Source organism: Heterodontus francisci, chromosome 30 (genome assembly GCF_036365525.1).
Source record: "Heterodontus francisci isolate sHetFra1 chromosome 30, sHetFra1.hap1, whole genome shotgun sequence".
NCBI lineage: Eukaryota > Metazoa > Chordata > Chondrichthyes > Heterodontiformes > Heterodontidae > Heterodontus > Heterodontus francisci.
Window position 1 is genome coordinate 58,916,168 of NC_090400.1, and position 21,451 is coordinate 58,937,618.

At 51.7% G+C, this 21,451-nt stretch overlaps 1 protein-coding gene across 3 annotated transcripts in view; it reads left to right on the forward strand.

Moving 5' to 3' along the window:
• Positions 1-21,451, forward strand: part of LOC137346850 (solute carrier family 13 member 2-like) — a 100,856-nt gene that overhangs the window by 37,851 nt on the left and 41,554 nt on the right. For all 3 annotated transcript variants that reach the window (XM_068010788.1, XM_068010790.1, XM_068010789.1), the window contains 2 exons: positions 11,484-11,620; positions 14,678-15,006. In XM_068010788.1, coding sequence (XP_067866889.1) covers positions 11,484-11,620; positions 14,678-15,006 — 466 coding nt within the window. The remainder of the gene's footprint in view (positions 1-11,483; positions 11,621-14,677; positions 15,007-21,451) is intronic.

Below are 21,451 nucleotides of genomic sequence, written 5' to 3' on the forward strand. Positions count from 1 at the left end.
TAATGGTCAGTGCTAGGTATAATGGTCAGTGCTGGGGATAATGGTCAGTGCTGGGGATAATGGTCAGTGCTGGGGATAATGGTCAGTGCCAGGGATAATGGTCAGTGCTAGGTATAATGGTCAGTGCTGGGGATAATGGTCAGTACTGGGGATAATGGTCAGTGCTGGGGATAATGGTCAGTGCTGGGGATAATTGTCAGTGCTGGGGATAATGGTCAGTGCTAGGTATAATGGTCAGTGCTGGGGATAATGGTCAGTGCTGGGGATAATTGTCAGTGCTGGGGATAATGGTCAGTGCTGGGGATAATTGTCAGTGCTGGGGATAATGGTCAGTGCTAGGTATAATGGTCAGTGCTGGGGATAATGGTCAGTGCTGGGGATAATGGTCAGTGCTTGGGATAATGGTCAGTACAGGGGATAATGGTCAGTGCTGGGGATAATTGTCAGTGCTGGGGATAATGGTCAGTGCTAGGTATAATGGTCAGTGCTGGGGATAATTGTCAGTGCTGGGGATAATGGTCAGTGCTTGGGATAATGGTCAGTGCAAGGTATAATGGTCAGTGCTGGGGATAATGGTCAGTGCTGGGGATAATGGTCAGTGCTAGGTATAATGGTCAGTGCTGGGGATAATGGTCAGTGCTGGGGATAATGGTCAGTGCTGGGGATAATGGTCAGTGCTAGGTATAATGGTCAGTGCTGGGGATAATGGTCAGTCCTGGGGATAATGGTCAGTCCTGGGGATAATGGTCAGTGCTGGGGATAATGGTCAGTGCTGGGGATAATGGTCAGTACTGGGGATAATGGTCAGTGCTAGGGATAATGGTCAGTGCTAGGGATAATGGTCAGTGCTGGGGATAATTGTCAGTGCTGGGGATAATGGTCAGTGCTAGGGATAATGGTCAGTGCTAGGGATAATGGTCAGTGCTGGGGATAATTGTCAGTGCTGGGGATAATGGTCAGTGCTAGGGATAATGGTCAGTGCTGGGGATAATGGTCAGTGCTGGGGATAATGGTCAGTGCTGGGGATAATGGTCAGTGCTAGGGATAATGGTCAGTACTGGGGATAATGGTCAGTACTGGGGATAATGGTCAGTGCTGGGGATAATGGTCAGGACTGGGGATAATGGTCAGTGCTAGGGATAATGGTCAGTGCTGGGGATAATGGTCAGTACTGGGGATAATGGTCAGTGCTAGGGATAATGGTCAGTGCTGGGGATAATGGTCAGTGCTGGGGATAATTGTCAGTGCTGGGGATAATGGTCAGTTTCAGGGATATTGGTCAGTGCTGGGGATAATGGTCAGTGCTGGGGATAATGGTCAGTGCTGGGGATAATGGTCAGTGCTAGGGATAATGGTCAGTTTCAGGGATATTGGTCAGTGCTGGGGATAATGGTCAGTGCTGGGGATAATGGTCAGTGCTGGGGATAATGGTCAGTGCTAGGGATAATGGTCAGTACTGGGGATAATGGTCAGTGCTAGGGATAATGGTCAGTGCTGGGGATAATGGTCAGTGCTGGGGATAATTGTCAGTGCTGGGGATAATGGTCAGTGCTGGGGATAATGGTCAGTGCTAGGGATAATGGTCAGTGCTGGGGATAATGGTCAGTACTGGGGATAATGGTCAGTGCTAGGGATAATGGTCAGTGCTGGGGATAATGGTCAGTGCTGGGGATAATTGTCAGTGCTGGGGATAATGGTCAGTGCTAGGGATAATGGTCAGTGCTGGGGATAATTGTCAGTGCTGGGGATAATGGTCAGTGCTGGGGATAATGGTCAGTGCTAGGGATAATGGTCAGTGCTGGGGATAATGGTCAGTACTGGGGATAATGGTCAGTGCTAGGGATAATGGTCAGTGCTGGGGATAATGGTCAGTGCTGGGGATAATTGTCAGTGCTGGGGATAATGGTCAGTGCTAGGGATAATGGTCAGTGCTGGGGATAATGGTCAGTGCTGGGGATAATGGTCAGTGCTAGGGATAATGGTCAGTGCTGGGGATAATGGTCAGTGCTGGGGATAATGGTCAGTGCTAGGGATAATGGTCAGTGCTGGGGATAATTGTCAGTGCTGGGGATAATGGTCAGTGCTAGGGATAATGGTCAGTGCTAGGGATAATGGTCAGTGCTGGGGATAATTGTCAGTGCTGGGGATAATGGTCAGTGCTGGGGATAATGGTCAGTGCTGGGGATAATGGTCAGTGCTGGGGATAATGGTCAGTGCTAGGGATAATGGTCAGTGCTAGGGATAATGGTCAGTGCTGGGGATAATGGTCAGTGCTGGGGATAATGGTCAGTGCTAGGGATAATGGTCAGTGCTGGGGATAATTGTCAGTGCTGGGGATAATGGTCAGTGCTAGGGATAATGGTCAGTGCTGGGGATAATTGTCAGTGCTGGGGATAATGGTCAGTGCTGGGGATAATGGTCAGTGCTGGGGATAATGGTCAGTGCTAGGGATAATGGTCAGTGCTGGGGATAATGGTCAGTACTGGGGATAATGGTCAGTGCTAGGGATAATGGTCAGTGCTGGGGATAATGGTCAGTGCTGGGGATAATTGTCAGTGCTGGGGATAATGGTCAGTGCTAGGGATAATGGTCAGTGCTGGGGATAATGGTCAGTGCTGGGGATAATGGTCAGTGCTAGGGATAATGGTCAGTGCTAGGGATAATGGTCAGTGCTGGGGATAATGGTCAGTGCTAGGGATAATGGTCAGTGCTGGGGATAATGGTCAGTGCTAGGGATAATGGTCAGTGCTGGGGATAATGGTCAGTGCTGGGGATAATGGTCAGTGCTAGGGATAATGGTCAGTGCTGGGGATAATGGTCAGTGCTAGGGATAATGGTCAGTGCTAGGGATAATGGTCAGTGCTGGGGATAATGGTCAGTGCTGGGGATAATGGTCAGTGCTGGGGATAATGGTCAGTGCTAGGGATAATGGTCAGTGCTGGGGATAATGGTCAGTGCTAGGGATAATGGTCAGTGCTGGGGATAATGGTCAGTGCTAGGGATAATGGTCAGTGCTGGGGATAATGGTCAGTACTGGGGATAATGGTCAGTGCTAGGGATAATGGTCAGTGCTCGGGATAATGGTCAGTGCTGGGGATAATGGTCAGTGCTGGGGATAATGGTCAGTGCTGGGGATAATGGTCAGTGCTGGGGATAATGGTCAGTGCTAGGGATAATGGTCAGTGCTGGGGATAATGGTCAGTACTGGGGATAATGGTCAGTGCTGGGGATAATGGTCAGTGCTGGGGATAATGGTCAGTGCTAGGGATAATGGTCAGTGCTAGGGATAATGGTCAGTGCTAGGGATAATGGTCAGTGCTGGGGATAATGGTCAGTGCTGGGGATAATGGTCAGTGCTAGGGATAATGGTCAGTGCTAGGGATAATGGTCAGTGCTAGGGATAATGGTCAGTGCTGGGGATAATGGTCAGTGCTAGGGATAATGGTCAGTGCTGGGGATAATGGTCAGTGCTGGGGATAATGGTCAGTGCTGGGGATAATGGTCAGTGCTAGGGATAATGGTCAGTGCTAGGGATAATGGTCAGTGCTAGGGATAATGGTCAGTGCTGGGGATAATGGTCAGTGCTGGGGATAATGGTCAGTGCAAGGTATAATGGTCAGTGCTGGGGATAATGGTCAGTGCTGGGGATAATGGTCAGTGCTAGGTATAATGGTCAGTGCTGGGGATAATGGTCAGTGCTGGGGATAATGGTCAGTGCTGGGGATAATGGTCAGTGCTAGGTATAATGGTCAGTGCTGGGGATAATGGTCAGTCCTGGGGATAATGGTCAGTCCTGGGGATAATGGTCAGTGCTGGGGATAATGGTCAGTACTGGGGATAATGGTCAGTGCTAGGGATAATGGTCAGTGCTGGGGATAATGGTCAGTGCTGGGGATAATTGTCAGTGCTGGGGATAATGGTCAGTGCTAGGTATAATGGTCAGTGCTGGGGATAATGGTCAGTGCTGGGGATAATTGTCAGTGCTGGGGATAATGGTCAGTGCTGGGGATAATGGTCAGTGCTGGGGATAATGGTCAGTGCTAGGTATAATGGTCAGTGCTGGGGATAATGGTCAGTGCTGGGGATAATGGTCAGTGCTGGGGATAATGGTCAGTGCTAGGTATAATGGTCAGTGCTGCGGATAATGGTCAGTGCTGGGGATAATGGTCAGTGCTAGGTATAATGGTCAGTGCTGGGGATAATGGTCAGTGCTGGGGATAATGGTCAGTGCTGGGGATAATGGTCAGTGCTAGGTATAATGGTCAGTGCTGGGGATAATGGTCAGTGCTGGGGATAATGGTCAGTGCTGGGGATAATGGTCAGTGCCAGGGATAATGGTCAGTGCTAGGTATAATGGTCAGTGCTGGGGATAATGGTCAGTACTGGGGATAATGGTCAGTGCTGGGGATAATGGTCAGTGCTGGGGATAATTGTCAGTGCTGGGGATAATGGTCAGTGCTAGGTATAATGGTCAGTGCTGGGGATAATGGTCAGTGCTGGGGATAATTGTCAGTGCTGGGGATAATGGTCAGTGCTGGGGATAATTGTCAGTGCTGGGGATAATGGTCAGTGCTAGGTATAATGGTCAGTGCTGGGGATAATGGTCAGTGCTGGGGATAATGGTCAGTGCTTGGGATAATGGTCAGTACAGGGGATAATGGTCAGTGCTGGGGATAATTGTCAGTGCTGGGGATAATGGTCAGTGCTAGGTATAATGGTCAGTGCTGGGGATAATTGTCAGTGCTGGGGATAATGGTCAGTGCTTGGGATAATGGTCAGTACAGGGGATAATGGTCAGTGCTAGGGATAATGGTCAGTACTGGGGATAATGGTCAGTACTGGGGATAATGGTCAGTGCTGGGGATAATGGTCAGTGCTGGGGATAATGGTCAGTGCTGGGGATAATTGTCAGTGCTGGGGATAATGGTCAGTGCTGGGGATAATTGTCAGTGCTGGGGATAATGGTCAGTGCTAGGTATAATGGTCAGTGCTGGGGATAATGGTCAGTGCTGGGGATAATGGTCAGTGCTTGGGATAATGGTCAGTACAGGGGATAATGGTCAGTGCTAGGGATAATGGTCAGTACTGGGGATAATGGTCAGTACTGGGGATAATGGTCAGTGCTAGGGATAATGGTCAGTACTGGGGATAATGGTCAGTGCTAGGTATAATGGTCAGTGCTGGGGATAATGGTCAGTGCTGGGGATAATGGTGTGGACTGGGGATAATGGTCAGTGCTGGGGATAATGGTCAGTGCTGGGGATAATTGTCATTGCTGGGGATAATGGTCAGTGCTGGGGATAATTGTCAGTGCTGGGGATAATGGTCAGTGCTGGGGATAATGGTCAGTGCCAGGGATAATGGTCAGTGCTGGAGGTGATGGTCAGTGCTCGGGATAATGGTCAGTTTCAGGGAAATTGGTCAGTACTGGGGATAATGGTCAGTGCTGGGGATAATTGTCAGTTTCAGGGATATTGGTCAGTGCTGGGGATAATGGTCAGTGCCAGGGATAATGGTCAGTGCTGGGGATAATGGTCAGTGCTGAGGATAATGGTCAGTGCTGGGGATAATGGTCAGTGCTTGGGATAATTGTCAGTGCCAGGGATAATGGTCAGTGCTCGGGATAATGGTCAGTTTCAGGGATAATGGTCAGTGCTGGGGATAATGGTCAGTGCCAGGGATAATGGCCAGTGCCAGGGATAATGGTCAGTGCTCGGGATAATGGTCAGTGCCAGGGATAATGGCCAGTGCCAGGGATAATGGTCAGTGCTCGGGATAATGGTCAGTTTCAGGGATATTGGTCAGTACTAGGGATAATGGTCAGTGCTAGGGATAATGGTCAGTGCTGGGGATAATGGTCAGTGCCAGGGATAATGGCCAGTGCCAGGGATAATGGTCAGTGCTGGGGATAATGGTCAGTGCTGGGGATAATGGTCAGTGCTCGGGATAATGGTCAGTTTCAGGGATAATCTTCAGTGCTGGGGATAATGGTCAGTGCTGGGGATAATGGTCAGTACTGGGGATAATGGTCAGTGCTGGGGAAAATGGTCAGTGCTGGCGAAAATGGTCAGTGCTGGGGATAATGGTCAGTGCTAGGGATAATGGTCAGTACTGGGGATAATTGTCAGTGCTGGGGAAAATGGTCAGTGCTGGCGAAAATGGTCAGTACTGGGGATAATGGTCAGTGCTGGGGATAATGGTCAGTGCTGGGGATAATGGTCAGTGCTGGGGATAATGGTGTGGACTGGCGAAAATGGTCAGTACTGGGGATAATGGTCAGTACTGGGGATAATGGTCAGTGCTGGGGATAATGGTCAGTGCTGGGGATAATGGTGTGGACTGGGGATAATGGTCAGTGCTGGGGATAATGGTCAGTGCTGGGGATAATGGTGTGGACTGGGGATAATGGTCAGTGCTGGGGATAATGGTCAGTACTGGGGATAATGGTCAGTGCTGGGGATAATGGTCAGTGCTGGGGATAATGGTGTGGACTGGGGATAATCGTCAGTGCTGGGGATAATGGTCAGTGCTGGGGATAATGGTGTGGACTGGGGATAATGGTCAGTGCTGGGGATAATGGTCAGTGCTGGGGATAATGGTGTGGACTGGGGATAATGGTCAGTGCTGGGGATAAGGGTCAGTCCTGGGGATAATGGTCAGTGTTGGGGATAATGGTCAGTACTGGGGATAATGGTCATTACTGGGGATAATGGTCATTACTGGGGATAATGGTCAGTGCTAGGGATAATGGTCAGTGCTGGGGATAATGGTCAGTTTCAGGGATATTGGTCAGTGCTGGGGATAATGGTCAGTGCCAGGGATAATGGTCAGTGCCAGGGATAATGGTCAGTGCTGGAGGTGATGGTCAGTGCTGGGGATAATGGTCAGGTTCAGGGATATTGGTCAGTGCTTGGGATAATGGTCAGTTTCAGGGATATTGGTCAGTGCTGGGGATAATGGTCAGTGCCAGGGATAATGGTCAGTGCTGGGGATAATGGTCAGTTTCAGGGATATTGGTCAGTGCTGGGGATAATGGTCAGTGCTGGGGATAATGGTCAGTTTCAGGGATATTGGTCAGTGCTGGGGATAATGGTCAGTGCTCGGGATAATGGTCAGTTTCAGGGATATTGGTCAGTGCTGGGGATAATGGTCAGTGCCAGGGATAATGGTCAGTGCTGGGGATAATGGTCAGTACTGGGGATAATGGTCAGTTTCAGGGATAATGGTCAGTGCTGGGGATAATGGTCAGTGCTGGGGATAATGGTCAGTTTCAGGGATATTGGTCAGTGCTGGGGATAATGGTCAGTGCTGGGGATAATGGTCAGTACTGGGGATAATGGTCAGTTTCAGGGATAATGGTCAGTGCCAGGGATAATGGTCAGTGCTGGGGATAATGGTCAGTGCTGGGGATAATGGTCAGTACTGGGGATAATGGTCAGTTTCAGGGATATTGGTCAGTGCCAGGGATAATGGTCAGTGCTGGGGATAATGGTCAGTACTGGGGATAATGGTCAGTTTCAGGGATAATGGTCAGTGCCAGGGATAATGGTCAGTGCTGGGGATAATGGTCAGTTTCAGGGATATTGGTCAGTGCTGGGGATAATGGTCAGTGCCAGGGATAATGGTCAGTGCTGGGGATAATGGTCAGTGCCAGGGATAATGGCCAGTGCCAGGGATAATGGTCAGTGCTGGGGATAATGGTCAGTTTCAGGGATAATGGTCAGTACTGGGGATAATGGTCAGTTTCAGGGATAATGGTCAGTGCTGGGGATAATGGTCAGTTTCAGGGATAATGGTCAGTGCTGGAGGTGATGGTCAGTGCTTGGGATAATTGTCAGTGCCAGGGATAATGGTGTGGACTGGGGATAATGGTCAGTGCTAGGGATAATGGTCTGTGCTGGGGATAATGGTCAGTGCTGGGGATAATGGTGTGGACTGGGGATAATGGTCAGTGCTGGGGATAATGGTCAGTGCTGGGGATAATGGTGTGGACTGGGGATAATGGTCAGTGCTGGGGATAATGGTGTGGACTGGGGATAATGGTCAGTGCTGGGGATAAGGTTCAGTCCTGGGGATAATGGTCAGTGCTGGGGATAATTGTCAGTGCTAGGGATAATTGTCAGTGCTGGGGATAATGGTCAGTACTGGGGATAATGGTCAGTGCTAGGGATAATGGTCAGTACTGGGGATAATGGTCAGTGCTGGGGATAATGGTGTGGACTGGGGATAATGGTCAGTGCTGGGGATAATGGTCAGTGCTGGGGATAATGGTGTGGACTGGGGATAATGGTCAGTACTGGGGATAATGGTGTGGACTGGGGATAATGGTCAGTGCTGGGGATAAGGGTCAGTCCTGGGGATAATGGTCAGTGCTGGGGATAATTGTCAGTGCTAGGGATAATGGTCAGTGCTGGGGATAATGGTCAGTGTTGGGGATAATGGTCAGTGCTCGGGATAATGGTCAGTGCCAGGGATAATGGTCAGTGCTTGGGATAATGGTCAGTGCTAGGGATAATGGTCAGTACTGGGGATAATGGTCAGTACTGGGGATAATGGTCAGTGCTAGGTATAATTGTCAGTGCTGGGGATAATGGTCAGTACTGGGGATAATGGTCAGTACTGGGGATAATGGTCAGTGCTAGGTATAATTGTCAGTGCTTGGGATAATGGTCAGTACTGGGGATAATGCTCAGTGCTGGGGATAATGGTCAGTACTGGGGATAATGGTCAGTGCTGGGGATAATGGTCAGTACTGGGGATAATGGTCAGTACTGGGGATAATGGTCAGTGCCAGGGATAATGGTCAGTGCTTGGGATAATGGTCAGTGCTGGGGATAATTGTCAGTGCTGGGGATAATTGTCAGTGCTGGGGATAATGGTCAGTTTCAGGGATATTGGTCAGTGCTTGGGATAATTGTCAGTGCTAGGGATGGTCAGTGCCTGGGATAATGGTCAGTGCTCGGGATAATGGTCAGTGCTGGGGATAATGGTCAGTGTTGGGGATAATGGTCAGTGCTAGGGATAATGGTCAGTGCTAGGGATGGTCAGTGCCTGGGATAATGGTCAGTACTGCAGATAATGGTCAGTACTGGGGATAATGGTCAGTGCTGGGGATAATGGTCAGTGCTAGGGATAATGGTCAGTGCTGGGGATAATGGTCTGTGCTGGGGATAATGGTCAGTGCTGGGGATAATGGTCAGTGCTCGGGATAATTGTCAGTGCTGGGGATAATTGTCAGTGCTAGGGATGGTCAGTGCCTGGGATAATGGTCAGTACTGCAGATAATGGTCAGTACTGGGGATAATGGTCAGTGCTGGGGATAATGGTCAGTGCTGGGGATAATGGTCAGTGCTGGGGATAATGGTCAGTGCTAGGGATAATGGTCAGTACTGGGGATAATGGTCAGTGCTGGGGATAATGGTCAGTGCTGGGGATAATGGTCAGTACTGGGGATAATGGTCAGTGCTGGGGATAATGGTCAGTGCTGGGGATAATGGTCAGTGCTAGGGATAATGGTCAGTGGTTGGGATAATGGTCAGTGCTGGGGATAATGGTCAGTACTGGGGATAATGGTCAGTGCTGGGGATAATGGTCAGTGCTAGGGATAATGGTCAGTACTGGGGATAATGGTCAGTGCTGGGGATAATGGTCAGTGCTGGGGATAATGGTCAGTGCTGGGGATAATGGTCAGTGCTGGGGATAATGGTCAGTGCTAGGGATAATGGTCAGTACTGGGGATAATGGTCAGTGCTGGGGATAATGGTCAGTGCTGGGGATAATGGTCAGTGCTGGGGATAATGGTCAGTGCTAGGGATAATGGTCAGTACTGGGGATAATGGTCAGTGCTGGGGATAATGGTCAGTGCTGGGGATAATGGTCAGTGCTGGGGATAATGGTCAGTGCTAGGGATAATGGTCAGTGGTTGGGATAATGGTCAGTGCTGGGGATAATGGTCAGTACTGGGGATAATGGTCAGTGCTGGGGATAATGGTCAGTGCTAGGGATAATGGTCAGTGCTGGGGATAATGGTCAGTGCTGGGGATAATGGTCAGTGCTGGGGATAATGGTCAGTGCTAGGGATAATGGTCAGTGGTTGGGATAATGGTCAGTGCTGGGGATAATGGTCAGTGCTGGGGATAATGGTCAGTACTGGGGATAATGGTCAGTGCTGGGGATAATGGTCAGTGCTGGGGATAATGGTCAGTGCTGGGGATAATGGTCAGTGCTAGGGATAATGGTCAGTGGTTGGGATAATGGTCAGTGCTGGGGATAATGGTCAGTACTGGGGATAATGGTCAGTGCTGGGGATAATGGTCAGTGCTAGGGATAATGGTCAGTACTGGGGATAATGGTCAGTGCTGGGGATAATGGTCAGTGCTGGGGATAATGGTCAGTGCTAGGGATAATGGTCAGTGGTTGGGATAATGGTCAGTGCTGAGGATAATGGTCAGTGCTGAGGATAATGGTCAGTGCTAGGGATAATGGTCAGTGCTAGGGATAATGGTCAGTGCTGAGGATAATGGTCAGTGCAGCACTCCCTCAGTACTGACCCTCTGACAGTGCAGCACTCCCTCAGTACTGACCCTCTGACAGTGCAGCGCTCCCTCAGTACTGACCCTCCGACAGTGCAGCGCTCCCTCAGTACTGACCCTCTGACAGTGCAGCACTCCCTCAGTACTGACCCTCTGACAGTGCAGCGCTCCCTCAGTACTGACCCTCCGACAGTGCAGCGCTCCCTCAGTACTGACCCTCCGACAGTGCAGCACTCCCTCAGTACTGACCCTCCGACAGTGCAGCACTCCCTCAGTACTGACCCTCTGACAGTGCAGCACTCCCTCAGTACTGACCCTCTGACAGTGCAGCACTCCCTCAGTACTGACCCTCTTACAGTGCAGCACTCCCTCAGTACTGACCCTCTGACAGTGCAGCACTCCCTCAGTACTCACCCTCCGACAGTGCAGCACTCCCTCAGTACTGACCCTCTGACAGTGCAGCACTCCCTCAGTACTGCATTGGAAGTGTCAGTCTGGATTATGTGGTGAAGTCTCTAAAGTGGGAAGCGAATCCACGACTTTCTGACTCAGCCTGTGGTTTAGGTGAAAACATGAGACACTTTTCCCGGAAGATGAATCAGTTCCTCTTCAATTAAATGGTGATAAAGTAATTTAATTGTTGTCTCATGCCGTTATGTTATCGCTTTACAAATATCAGTTTAGGAATGATTGTCTTCATGGATGATTGCCCAACTCATTTGCAGAGCATTTGTCTGTTCACTGGTTCAACACACAAACATCTCGTCAACAGCAGAGCAGGAGACTCGAGTTCCAAGGATCATCCACTACTGTCACCATCTTCACACTGTGCAGTGGTGCTGGTTTCAGGCAGTGGATAACACACACACACCTTCACAGCTACAGTGCACACAGACACACACTTGTACTGTGCCACTGTGGTGTTGTACTGCTATGTGCTTTCTGTTCCAGGTGTGTATGGAGTACCTGAAGGACACTAATATGCTGCTTATTGGTGGGTTAATGGTGGCTATAGCAGTGGAACACTGCAATCTTCACAAGCGCATCGCACTGAGAGTGCTCCTCATTGTTGGAGTCAAGCCATCTCTGTAAGTCTTCGTTAATAATTGGTTTACTGTCAGGAGGTGGGCATTGGGTGGGGTGGGACCTCTGGTCACTTGGATTCCCTGTCGGTGACTATCTTGGACATATGGCCTCTAGTTTTGGACTCTGTGACAAGTGGTAACATCTCGATGTTGACCCAGTCAAACCCTGTCATAATATTAAAGACCTCAATCAGGTCACCCCTCAGCCTCCTCATTTCCAGAGAAAACAGCCCCAGCCTGATCAGTCGTTTAGTCTAGCAAAGAAAGAAAAGACTTGCTTTTTCGATGGCGTCTTCTCAAATCACTGAGATATGTCAAAGTGTGTCAGCCATGGCTCCCTGTCACCATTCTCACCTCTCAGTCGTGGCTTCAGTCCCACTCCAGGACTTGAGCACAAAAATCCAAGATGACCCACCTGTGCAGTACTGAGAGAGTGCTGCACTGTCAGAGGGTGAGTACTGAGGGAGTGCTGCACTGTCGGAGGGTCAGTACTGAGGGAGCGCTGTACTGTCATAGGGTCAGTACTGAGGGAGTGCTGCACTGTCGGAGGGTCAGTACTGAGGGAGTGCTGCACTGTCGGAGGGTCAGTACTGAGAGAGTGCTGCACTGTCGGAGGGTCAGTACTGAGAGAGTGCTGCACTGTCGGAGGGTCAGTGCTGAGGGAGCGCTGCACTGTCATAGGGTCAGTACTGAGGGAGCGCTGCACTGTCAGAGGGTCAGTACTGAGGGAGCGCTGCACTGTCAGAGGGTGAGTACTGAGGGAGCGCTGCACTGTCGGAGGGTCAGTACTGAGGGAGTGCTGCACTGTCGGAGGGTCAGTACTGAGGGAGTGCTGCACTGTCGGAGGGTCAGTACTGAGGGAGTGCTGCACTGTCGGAGGGTCAGTACTGAGGGAGTGCTGCACTGTCGGAGGGTCAGTCCTGAGGGAGTGCTGCACTGTCGGAGGGTCAGTACTGAGGGAGAGCTGCACTGTCAAAGGGTCAGTACTGAGGGAGAGCTGCACTGTCAGAGGGTCAGTACTGAGGGAGTTCTGCACTGTCAGAGGGTCAGTACTGAGGGAGAGCTGCACTGTCAGAGGGTCAGTACTGAGGGAGTGCTGCACTGTCGGAGGGTCAGTACAGAGGGAGTGCTGCACTGTCGGAGGGTCAGTACAGAGGGAGTGCTGCACTGTCGGAGGGTCAGTACAGAGGGAGTGCTGCACTGTCGGAGGGTCAGTACTGAGGGAGTGCTGCACTGTCGGAGGGTCAGTACTGAGGGAAAGCTGCACTGTCGGAGGGTCAGTACTGAGGGAGCGCTGCACTGTCGGAGGGTCAGTACTGAGGGAGCGCTGCACTGTCAGAGGGTCAGTACTGAGGGAGTGCTGCACTGTCAGAGGGTCAGTACTGAGGGAGTGCTGCACTGTCAGTGGGTCAGTACTGAGGGAGTGCTGCACTGTCGGAGGGTCAGTACAGAGGGAGTGCTGCACTGTCGGAGGGTCAGTACTGAGGGAAAGCTGCACTGTCGGAGGGTCAGTACTGAGGGAGTGCTGCACTGTCGGAGGGTCAGTAGTGAAGGAGTGCTGCACTGTCGGAGGGTCAGTACTGAGGGAGTGCTGCACTGTCGGAGGGTCAGTACTGAGGGAGAGCTGCACTGTCGGAGGGTCAGTACTGAGGGAGTGCTGCACTGTCAGAGGGTCAGTACTGAGGAAGTCCTGCACTGTCAGAGGGTCAGTACTGAGGGAGTGCTGCACTGTCGGAGGGTCAGTACTGAGGGAGTGCTGCACTGTCGGAGGGTCAGTACTGAGGGAGTGCTGCACTGTCGGAGGGTCAGTACTGAGGGAGTGCTGCACTGTCGGAGGGTCAGTACTGAGGGAGTGCTGCACTGTCAGAGGGTCAGTACTGAGGGAGTGCTGCACTGTCAGAGGGTCAGTACTGAGGGAGTGCTGCACTGTCGGAGGGTCCGTACTGAGGGAGTGCTGCACTGTCAGAGGGTCAGTACTGAGGGAGTGCTGCACTGTCAGAGGGTCAGTACTGAGGTAGTGCTGCACTGTCAGAGGGTCAGTACTGAGGGAGTGCTGCACTGTCAGAGGGTCAGTGCGGAGGGAGTGCTGCATTGTTGGCAGTGACATCTTTTGGGTGAGACGTTAAACCGAGGCCCCATCTGCCCTTTCAGGTGGATGTAAAAGATCCCATGGCCACTATTTGGAAGGAGAGCAGCATGAATTCTCCCCAGTGTTCTGGGGCCATATATTGTCCTCAATGAACATCACAAAAACAGATTATCTGGTAATTGTGGTATTGCTGTTTGTGGGATCTTGCTGTGCACAAATTGGCTGCCTCATTTCCAACGTTACAACATTGACTACACTTCAAAAGTATTTCATTGGGTGTAAAGCTCTTCAAGATATCCAGTGGTCATGAAAGGTGCTATATTAATGCAAGTCTTTCTTTGTTCAAAATCTTTGCCAGCCAAACATCTGTGTGAAGAATGCATGTTTGAAGTTGGTGAATAATTGATTTGGGACTTTATGTCTCCAATGCCAAGTCAGAAATATTGAATCAGTCCAAAAGAATAGATTTCCAATGCTATTTGAGGAGTTCCTATATTGGATATGCATTCAATCAAACTCAACCAACAACATTAATATCGGTAACACTTTCAACACAGTAAAAAGACCCACTTTGTTTCACTGGAGTGTTATCAAACAAAACATGACACTGAACCACATTAAGGAGATAGTAGACAAGTGCCCAAAAGCTCGGTCAAAGTGGTAGGTTTTAAGAAGGGTCTTAATGGAGGAGAGAGAGGTGGAGAGGTTTAGGGGGGGAATTCCAGAGCTTTGGGCCTCGGCAGCTGAAGGCACAGCCGCCAATGGTGGAGCGATTAAAATCAAGGATGCACAAGAGGCCAGAATTAGAGGAGGGCAGAGATCTCGGAGGGTTGTGGGGCTGGAGGAGGTTACAGAGATAGGGAGGGGTGAGGCCATGGAGGGATTTTCAAACAAGGATGAGAATTTTAAAATCGAGGTGATGTCAGACCAGGAGCCAATCTGTGTTATGGTGGGTTCTGTGTCCTTTCCAGGTTAATGTTGGGGTTCATGTCTGTGACCGCTTTCCTCTCGATGTGGATCAGTAACACAGCCACCACCGCCATGATGGTCCCCATCGCACAGGCCGTGTTAGATCAGCTCAGAGAAACAGAGTCCAAGAACATGGAGCTCGACCAGGTCGATGAAGATCAGGCACTGCAACTGGAAGAGAAGGGTACAGCGAAGTCTGAAGATAAAGTCATCATCAATTCCCACGCCATTGATGGGCTACCTGAGAATTTGTATAGCAACAGCATTGATACTGAGAGAATTAAGGAACCAAATAATTTAGAACAGCACAAGAATGGAATAACTGACAAATGTAAGAAAGAGTCTTCAGTTTAACTGGCTTTTTAATATTTAGTTTTTAGTTTCCATATTAAAAATGCTAACAAATCACAGTGATTTGTTTCTAGGGGCAGAGAACTCGCATGTTGTAACACTCTGTTAAAGTTATATAGAACTCTGATCAGGCAGCACTTGAAGTAATCGTGCACCATTCTGCTCTCTGTACTGGAGAGAGGATAAAATGCCAAAAAGATTACAAGGATGGGACGAGAAATGAGATTACAGCGATCAGGAAAGATTGAGAAAAGAGAAGAGGTGACCTGATAGAAGTCTTTAAAATCATGAATGGGATGGTCAAATTGGATATCAAGAGAATGTCTCCACTTGTGGGAGAATCCAAAACGAGAGGCGATGAATACAAGACAGTTACTAATAAATCCGACAGGAAATAAGGAGAGATTCCTTTACCCAGAGAGTGGTGAGAATGTGGAACTTGTTACTACAGGGAGTATGGAAGGTAAATAACTTCGATGCTTTAAAAAAAAAAATTAGAAGTGTACATGAGAGAAAAGGGGATAGAAAGATATGCTGAAAAGCTGAGATTAGGTAGATGGATTGGGAGGAGACTTGCGTGGAGCATAAGCACCAGTACAGAGTGGTTGGGCCGAATCTGCTGTTTATTCTTTGTAATCCTACATAATCAAATAGCAACAACCTAAAACCTACTCTGGATGAGCTCCTTTTTGATTTAAGACGACAAGATCAATGGATCCGAACCCTGCCTATTCACTCCCGTTGTACGCAATCCCAATGGATCTGAACCCCTCCCATTCACTCCCGTTGTACGCAATCCCAATGGATCCGAACTCCTCCCGTTCATTCCCCTTGTACGCAATCCCAATGGATCTGAACCCCTCCTGTTCACTCCCGTTGTACGCAATCCCAATGGATCTGAACCCCTCCTGTTCACTCCCGTTGTACGCAATCCCAATGGATCCGAACCCCTCCCGTTCACTCCCGTTGTACGCAATCCCAATGGATCCGAACTCCTCCCGTTCATTCCCCTTGTACGCAGTCCCAATGGATCCGAACCCCTCCCGTTCACTCCCATCGTATGCAATCCCAATGGATCCGAACCCCTCCCGTTCACTCTCGTTGTACGCAATCCCAATGGATCCGAACCCCTCCCGTTCACTCCCATCGTATGCAATCCCAATGGATCTGAACCCCTCCCGTTCACTCCCATTGTACGCAGTCCCAATGGATCTGAACCCCTCCCGTTCACTCCCATTGTACGCAATCCCCATAGATCCGAACCCCTCCCGTTCACTCCCATCGTATGTAATCCCAATGGATCTGAACCCCTCCAGTTCACTCCCATCGTATGTAATCCCAATGGATCCGACCCCCTCCAGTTCACTCCCATCGTATGTAATCCCAATGGATCTGAACCCCTCCCGTTCACTCCCATCATATGCAATCCCAATGGATCCGAACCCCCTCCCGTTCACTCCCATTGTATGCAATCTCAATGGATCCGAACCCCCTCCCGTTCACTCCCATTGTATGCAATACCAATGGATCCGAACTCCTCCCGTTCACTCCCATCGTATGCAATCTCAATGGATCCGAACCCCCTCCCGTTCACTCCCATTGTATGCAATCCCAATGGATCTGAACCCCTCCCGTTCACTCCCATCATATGCAATCCCAATGGATCCGAACCCCCTCCCGTTCACTCCCATTGTATGCAATCCCAATGGATCCGAACCCCCTCCCGTTCACTCCCATCATATGCAATCTCAATGGATCCGAACTCCTCCCGTTCACTCCCATCGTATGCAATCTCAATGGATCCGAACCCCCTCCCGTTCACTCCCATTGTATGCAATACCAATGGATCCGAACTCCTCCCGTTCACTCCCATCGTATGCAATCTCAATGGATCCGAACCCCCTCCCGTTCACTCCCATTGTATGCAATCCCAATGGATCCGAACCCCCTCCCGTTCACTCCCATCGTATGCAATCTCAATAGATCCGAACCCCTCCCGTTCACTCCCATTGTACGCAATCCCAATGGATCCGAACCCCTCCCGTTCACTCCCATCGTATGCAATCCAATGGATCCGAACCCCCTCCCGTTCACTCCCATCATATGCAATCCCAATGGATCCGAACCCCCTCCCGTTCACTCCCATTGTATGCAATCTCAATGGATCCGAACCCCCTCCCGTTCACTCCCATTGTATGCAATCCCAATGGATCCGAACCCCCTCCCGTTCACTCCCATCGTATGCAATCTCAATGGATCCGAACTCCTCCCGTTCACTCCCATCGTATGCAATCTCAATGGATCCGAACCCCCTCCCGTTCACTCCCATTGTATGCAATACCAATGGATCCGAACTCCTCCCGTTCACTCCCATCGTATGCAATCTCAATGGATCCGAACCCCCTCCCGTTCACTCCCATTGTATGCAATCCCAATGGATCCGAACCCCCTCCCGTTCACTCCCATCGTATGCAATCTCAATGGATCCGAACCCCCTCCCGTTCACTCCCATTGTATGCAATCCCAATGGATCCGAACCCCCTCCCGTTCACTCCCATCGTATGCAATCCCAATGGATCCGAACCCCCTCCCGTTCACTCCCATCGTATGCAATCTCAATGGATCCGAACCCCCTCCCGTTCACTCCCATCGTATGCAATCTCAATGGATCCGAACCCCCTCCCGTTCACTCCCATCGTATGCAATCTCAATGGATCCGAACCCCCTCCCGTTCACTCCCATCGTATGCAATCTCAATGGATCCGAACCCCCTCCCGTTCACTCCCATCGTATGCAATCCCAATGGATCCGAACCCCCTCCCGTTCACTCCCATCGTATGCAATCTCAATGGATCCGAACCCCCTCCCGTTCACTCCCATTGTATGCAATCCCAATGGATCCGAACCCCCTCCCGTTCACTCCCATCGTATGCAATCCCAATGGATCCGAACCCCCTCCCGTTCACTCCCATTGTATGCAATCCCAATGGATCCGAACTCCTCCCGTTCACTCCCATCGTATGCAATCCAATGGATCCGAACCCTTCCCGTTCACTCCCATCGTATGCAATCCCAATGGATCCGAACCCCCTCCCGTTCACTCCCATTGTACGCAATCCCAATGGATCCGAACTCCTCCCGTTCACTCCCATCGTACGCAATCCCAATGGATCCAAACCCTTCCTGTTCACTCCCACTGTGCACAACATCAGGTCTAAATATATAATTTCACCAACTATTTGTATTGTGGTTTCCACACCTCAGTGTATTCGCAGAAGACCATTGACCCACCAAACCTCCAATCAGTTCCCTACTTCCTGTGATTCGGGAACCAATAACCAGGAATCTTTTTTTGAATAGCTTCCTGTTCCACCCTCTACCCAGGGATAATCTGTTCCACAATTCTATCAAACTCATAATAAAAGGAAATGTTGATCACATTTTCTATTTAACTTTAAATCATTTAAGTCCCAGTTCTCAGAGTCTGGGTAAAATAGCAGAACACTGCTCTATTCCAAATGGAAGAGGGGCAGGCAATCAAGGAGGACGGACCCCCCGACGGCCCGCAGCCGTCACCTGTGAATTGCCACCCTGGCCAGGCCCAGGAGCAGACCGACGAGGAGATCCTCCTCCTGGCCCAGGCCCCTCCGCACCGGGTGCCCAAAGATCAGGAGCGTGGGACTGAAGTGCAGCCAAAACTTGAGGAGCAGCCCCTTTAAATATGCAAACAGAAGCTGCAATCTCACACACTCCGTATATACATGGAACACGGACTCGTCCAGGCCGCAGAAATTACAGGCAGCCTGGGAGTCCGTGAACCGACGGACAGGGCACGGGATTGCCCTGTGCAACACCCTCCACCCCAGGTCCCCGATGTAAAGGGGAAGGGCTCCCGCGTGGAGAGAGACCTCCATCGGGGTTTCCCCTCGTTGCCAGATGGCAACGCGGACCGCCAGGGCGTGTCCAGCTGGATGACGAGGGCGAGGAAGTGGAGAGTCTGCAGGAGCAGCCCATACAGGAAACCCCTCTACGCCGATTGGAATGGCACGGAGGGCATTTCTGAGAGGCAGCTTGGGTTGTGCGGGACTGGCTCCCAAGGAGGGTTTCGGGGCCTGGGTCCGATGAGCAGTTCCGGCCGAGCGTGGGTCAGCTTGGCTGGGAGTGCTGCGCATACCCGAGCCCCCTCGTCACCCGCAGTGAAGGGCATCCTGGGGGCTTCAGCTACTCCTTTGCCCGTCGGTCCGGCCCTGGAGCTGGCTGCCCGGACAGCCGAGGCACTCTCCACTGCTGGCGGGGGAGCGCCCTGACTGGTGACGACCATGTTCCAGACTCGGAATAGATCCCAGTAAAAGACAGGCAACTCCCTCAGAGAGGCGCGGCTGACGGACTCCACCGGGAGCTGCGTGTCGTCTTGAAGGCAGTGACACTGGTGGAAAAAATACGTCACCAGCGCACACCATCTGGGAGGACGCTCAACGTACAGGTATCTCTGAAGGGTCTGAAGTCGGAGAGTTGCAGCCTGGGTGCGGATGCACACCAGCAACTGGCCACCCTCCTCAATCGGGAGACTCAGGACCAGTGTTTCCTCTTGCCCCAGAAGAAATCAACGAGTTTCTTCTGGATCTTGGTGGCAAATGCAGTGGGCGGGGCCAAAGTGACCAACCGGTACCACAGCATGGAGGCCACCAGTTGGTTTATGACCAGCGCTCGGCCCCTGTAGGAAAGCACTCAGAGCAGTCCTGTCCAGCGCTCCAGCCCAGTGGTGACTTTTGCCTCCAACTCCTGCCAGTTTGCGGGCCAGGCTTCCTCAGCGGGGCTAAGGTGAACTCCCAGATAGAGGAGGTGCGTGGTGCTCCACACAAAAGGTGTCATCTCCTCCGGCAGGGAGTCCACCCACCACTGACCCACCAGGACTCCGGAACATTTCTCCCAATTGATCCTCGCGGAGGACGCGGCAGAAAAGGTCTGCTGGCAGTCGCGCATCCTCCGCAAGTCAACGGGATCTGTGACTGCGAGGAGCACGTCGTCGGCGTAAGCCGAGAGGACGACCTGCATGGCCGGCACACGCAGAGCCAATCCCATCAACCTCCTGCGAAGCAGGCACAGGAAGGGCTCCACGCAGATGGTATATAATTGGCCGGACATGGGGCATTCCTGACGCACTCCTCTCCCAAAGCGAAGGGGCGCCGTCAAGGACCCGTTAACTTTGACTAGACACTCTGCGGCAGCGTATAAAAGTCGGACCCGGGCCACAAAATGCGGCCCGAATCCTGATCGAGGGAGAGAAAGGAGACCGACTGACCAGTCCTCTGGGAAGGATGGACCAGGTCCCGGACCAGGTGGATGTTGTCCTGGATGGACCGGCCCGGGACCGTGTAGGACTGGTCGGGTGGATCATGTGGGCCAGCACGGAGCCCAGGCGGGTAGACATAGCCCGGGCAAAGATCTTATAATCCGTGCTGAGGAGGGAGACTGGACGCCAGTTTTTAAGCAGGCGGAGATCACCCCTCTCAGGCAGCAGGACAATGACCGCCCTGCGTCACAAGAGGGGCATCTCCCCGGTCACCAGGCTTTCCCCCAGGACCCGCGCATAATCGTCCCAGAACGCCCTGAGGAACTCCATGGTCAGCTTGTCCAGCCCTGGGGATTTGCCCCTTGAGAGCTGGTGAAGGGCGCCGGTCAGCTCTGCCAACGTGAGCGGAGCCTCCAGTCCAGTCATTCGGCGCCCTCCGGGCTGACCTGCGGCAGGTCCTCCCACAAAACTCTGCACGCATCCTCGCTGGACGGATCTGGAGAGAACAATGTACTGTAGTAAGTATGGACCAGGAGGCCCATTCCCTCCGGATCCGTAATGGAGGATCCGTCGTCGGCCAGCGGCTCCATGAGCTGCTTACGGAATCCCTGCCATTTTTCCAGCGAGTAGAAGAAGGGTGAGGCGCGGTCCAAATCTTCCAGGATCTGGATCCGCGACCTCACGTACGCGCCTCGGGACCCTATGAGCTGCAGGTTCCTCAGCGCGCCCTTCTTCTCTTTGTACGCCTGCCACAGGGCCAGGTCCACGACGGCATGACCGAGGCAGGACTCCAAGTCGAGCACCGCCCTCTCAAGGCGCCCGATCTCGGCTTCCCGCCTCTTGGTCGACCCCTTCGCGTACTCCTGACAGAAGACGCGGATGTGAGTCTTGCCCACATCCCACCATAGCCTGAAGGAGGGGAAGCCCCCCTGCTTCCTTCTCCAGTCGGCCCAGAATCGACAGAACGAGTCCTGAAATCACTCGTCCTCCAGCAGCCGGTTGTTAAAGTGCCAGTATGCGGACCCCACCCGCGTGCGGAGCGGAGTAAACTCCGCCCACACCAGGCGGTGGTCCGAGCACTGCACCAGCCGCATGGAGGCCACCGAGACGCGGGAGACGTACGCCTGCGAAA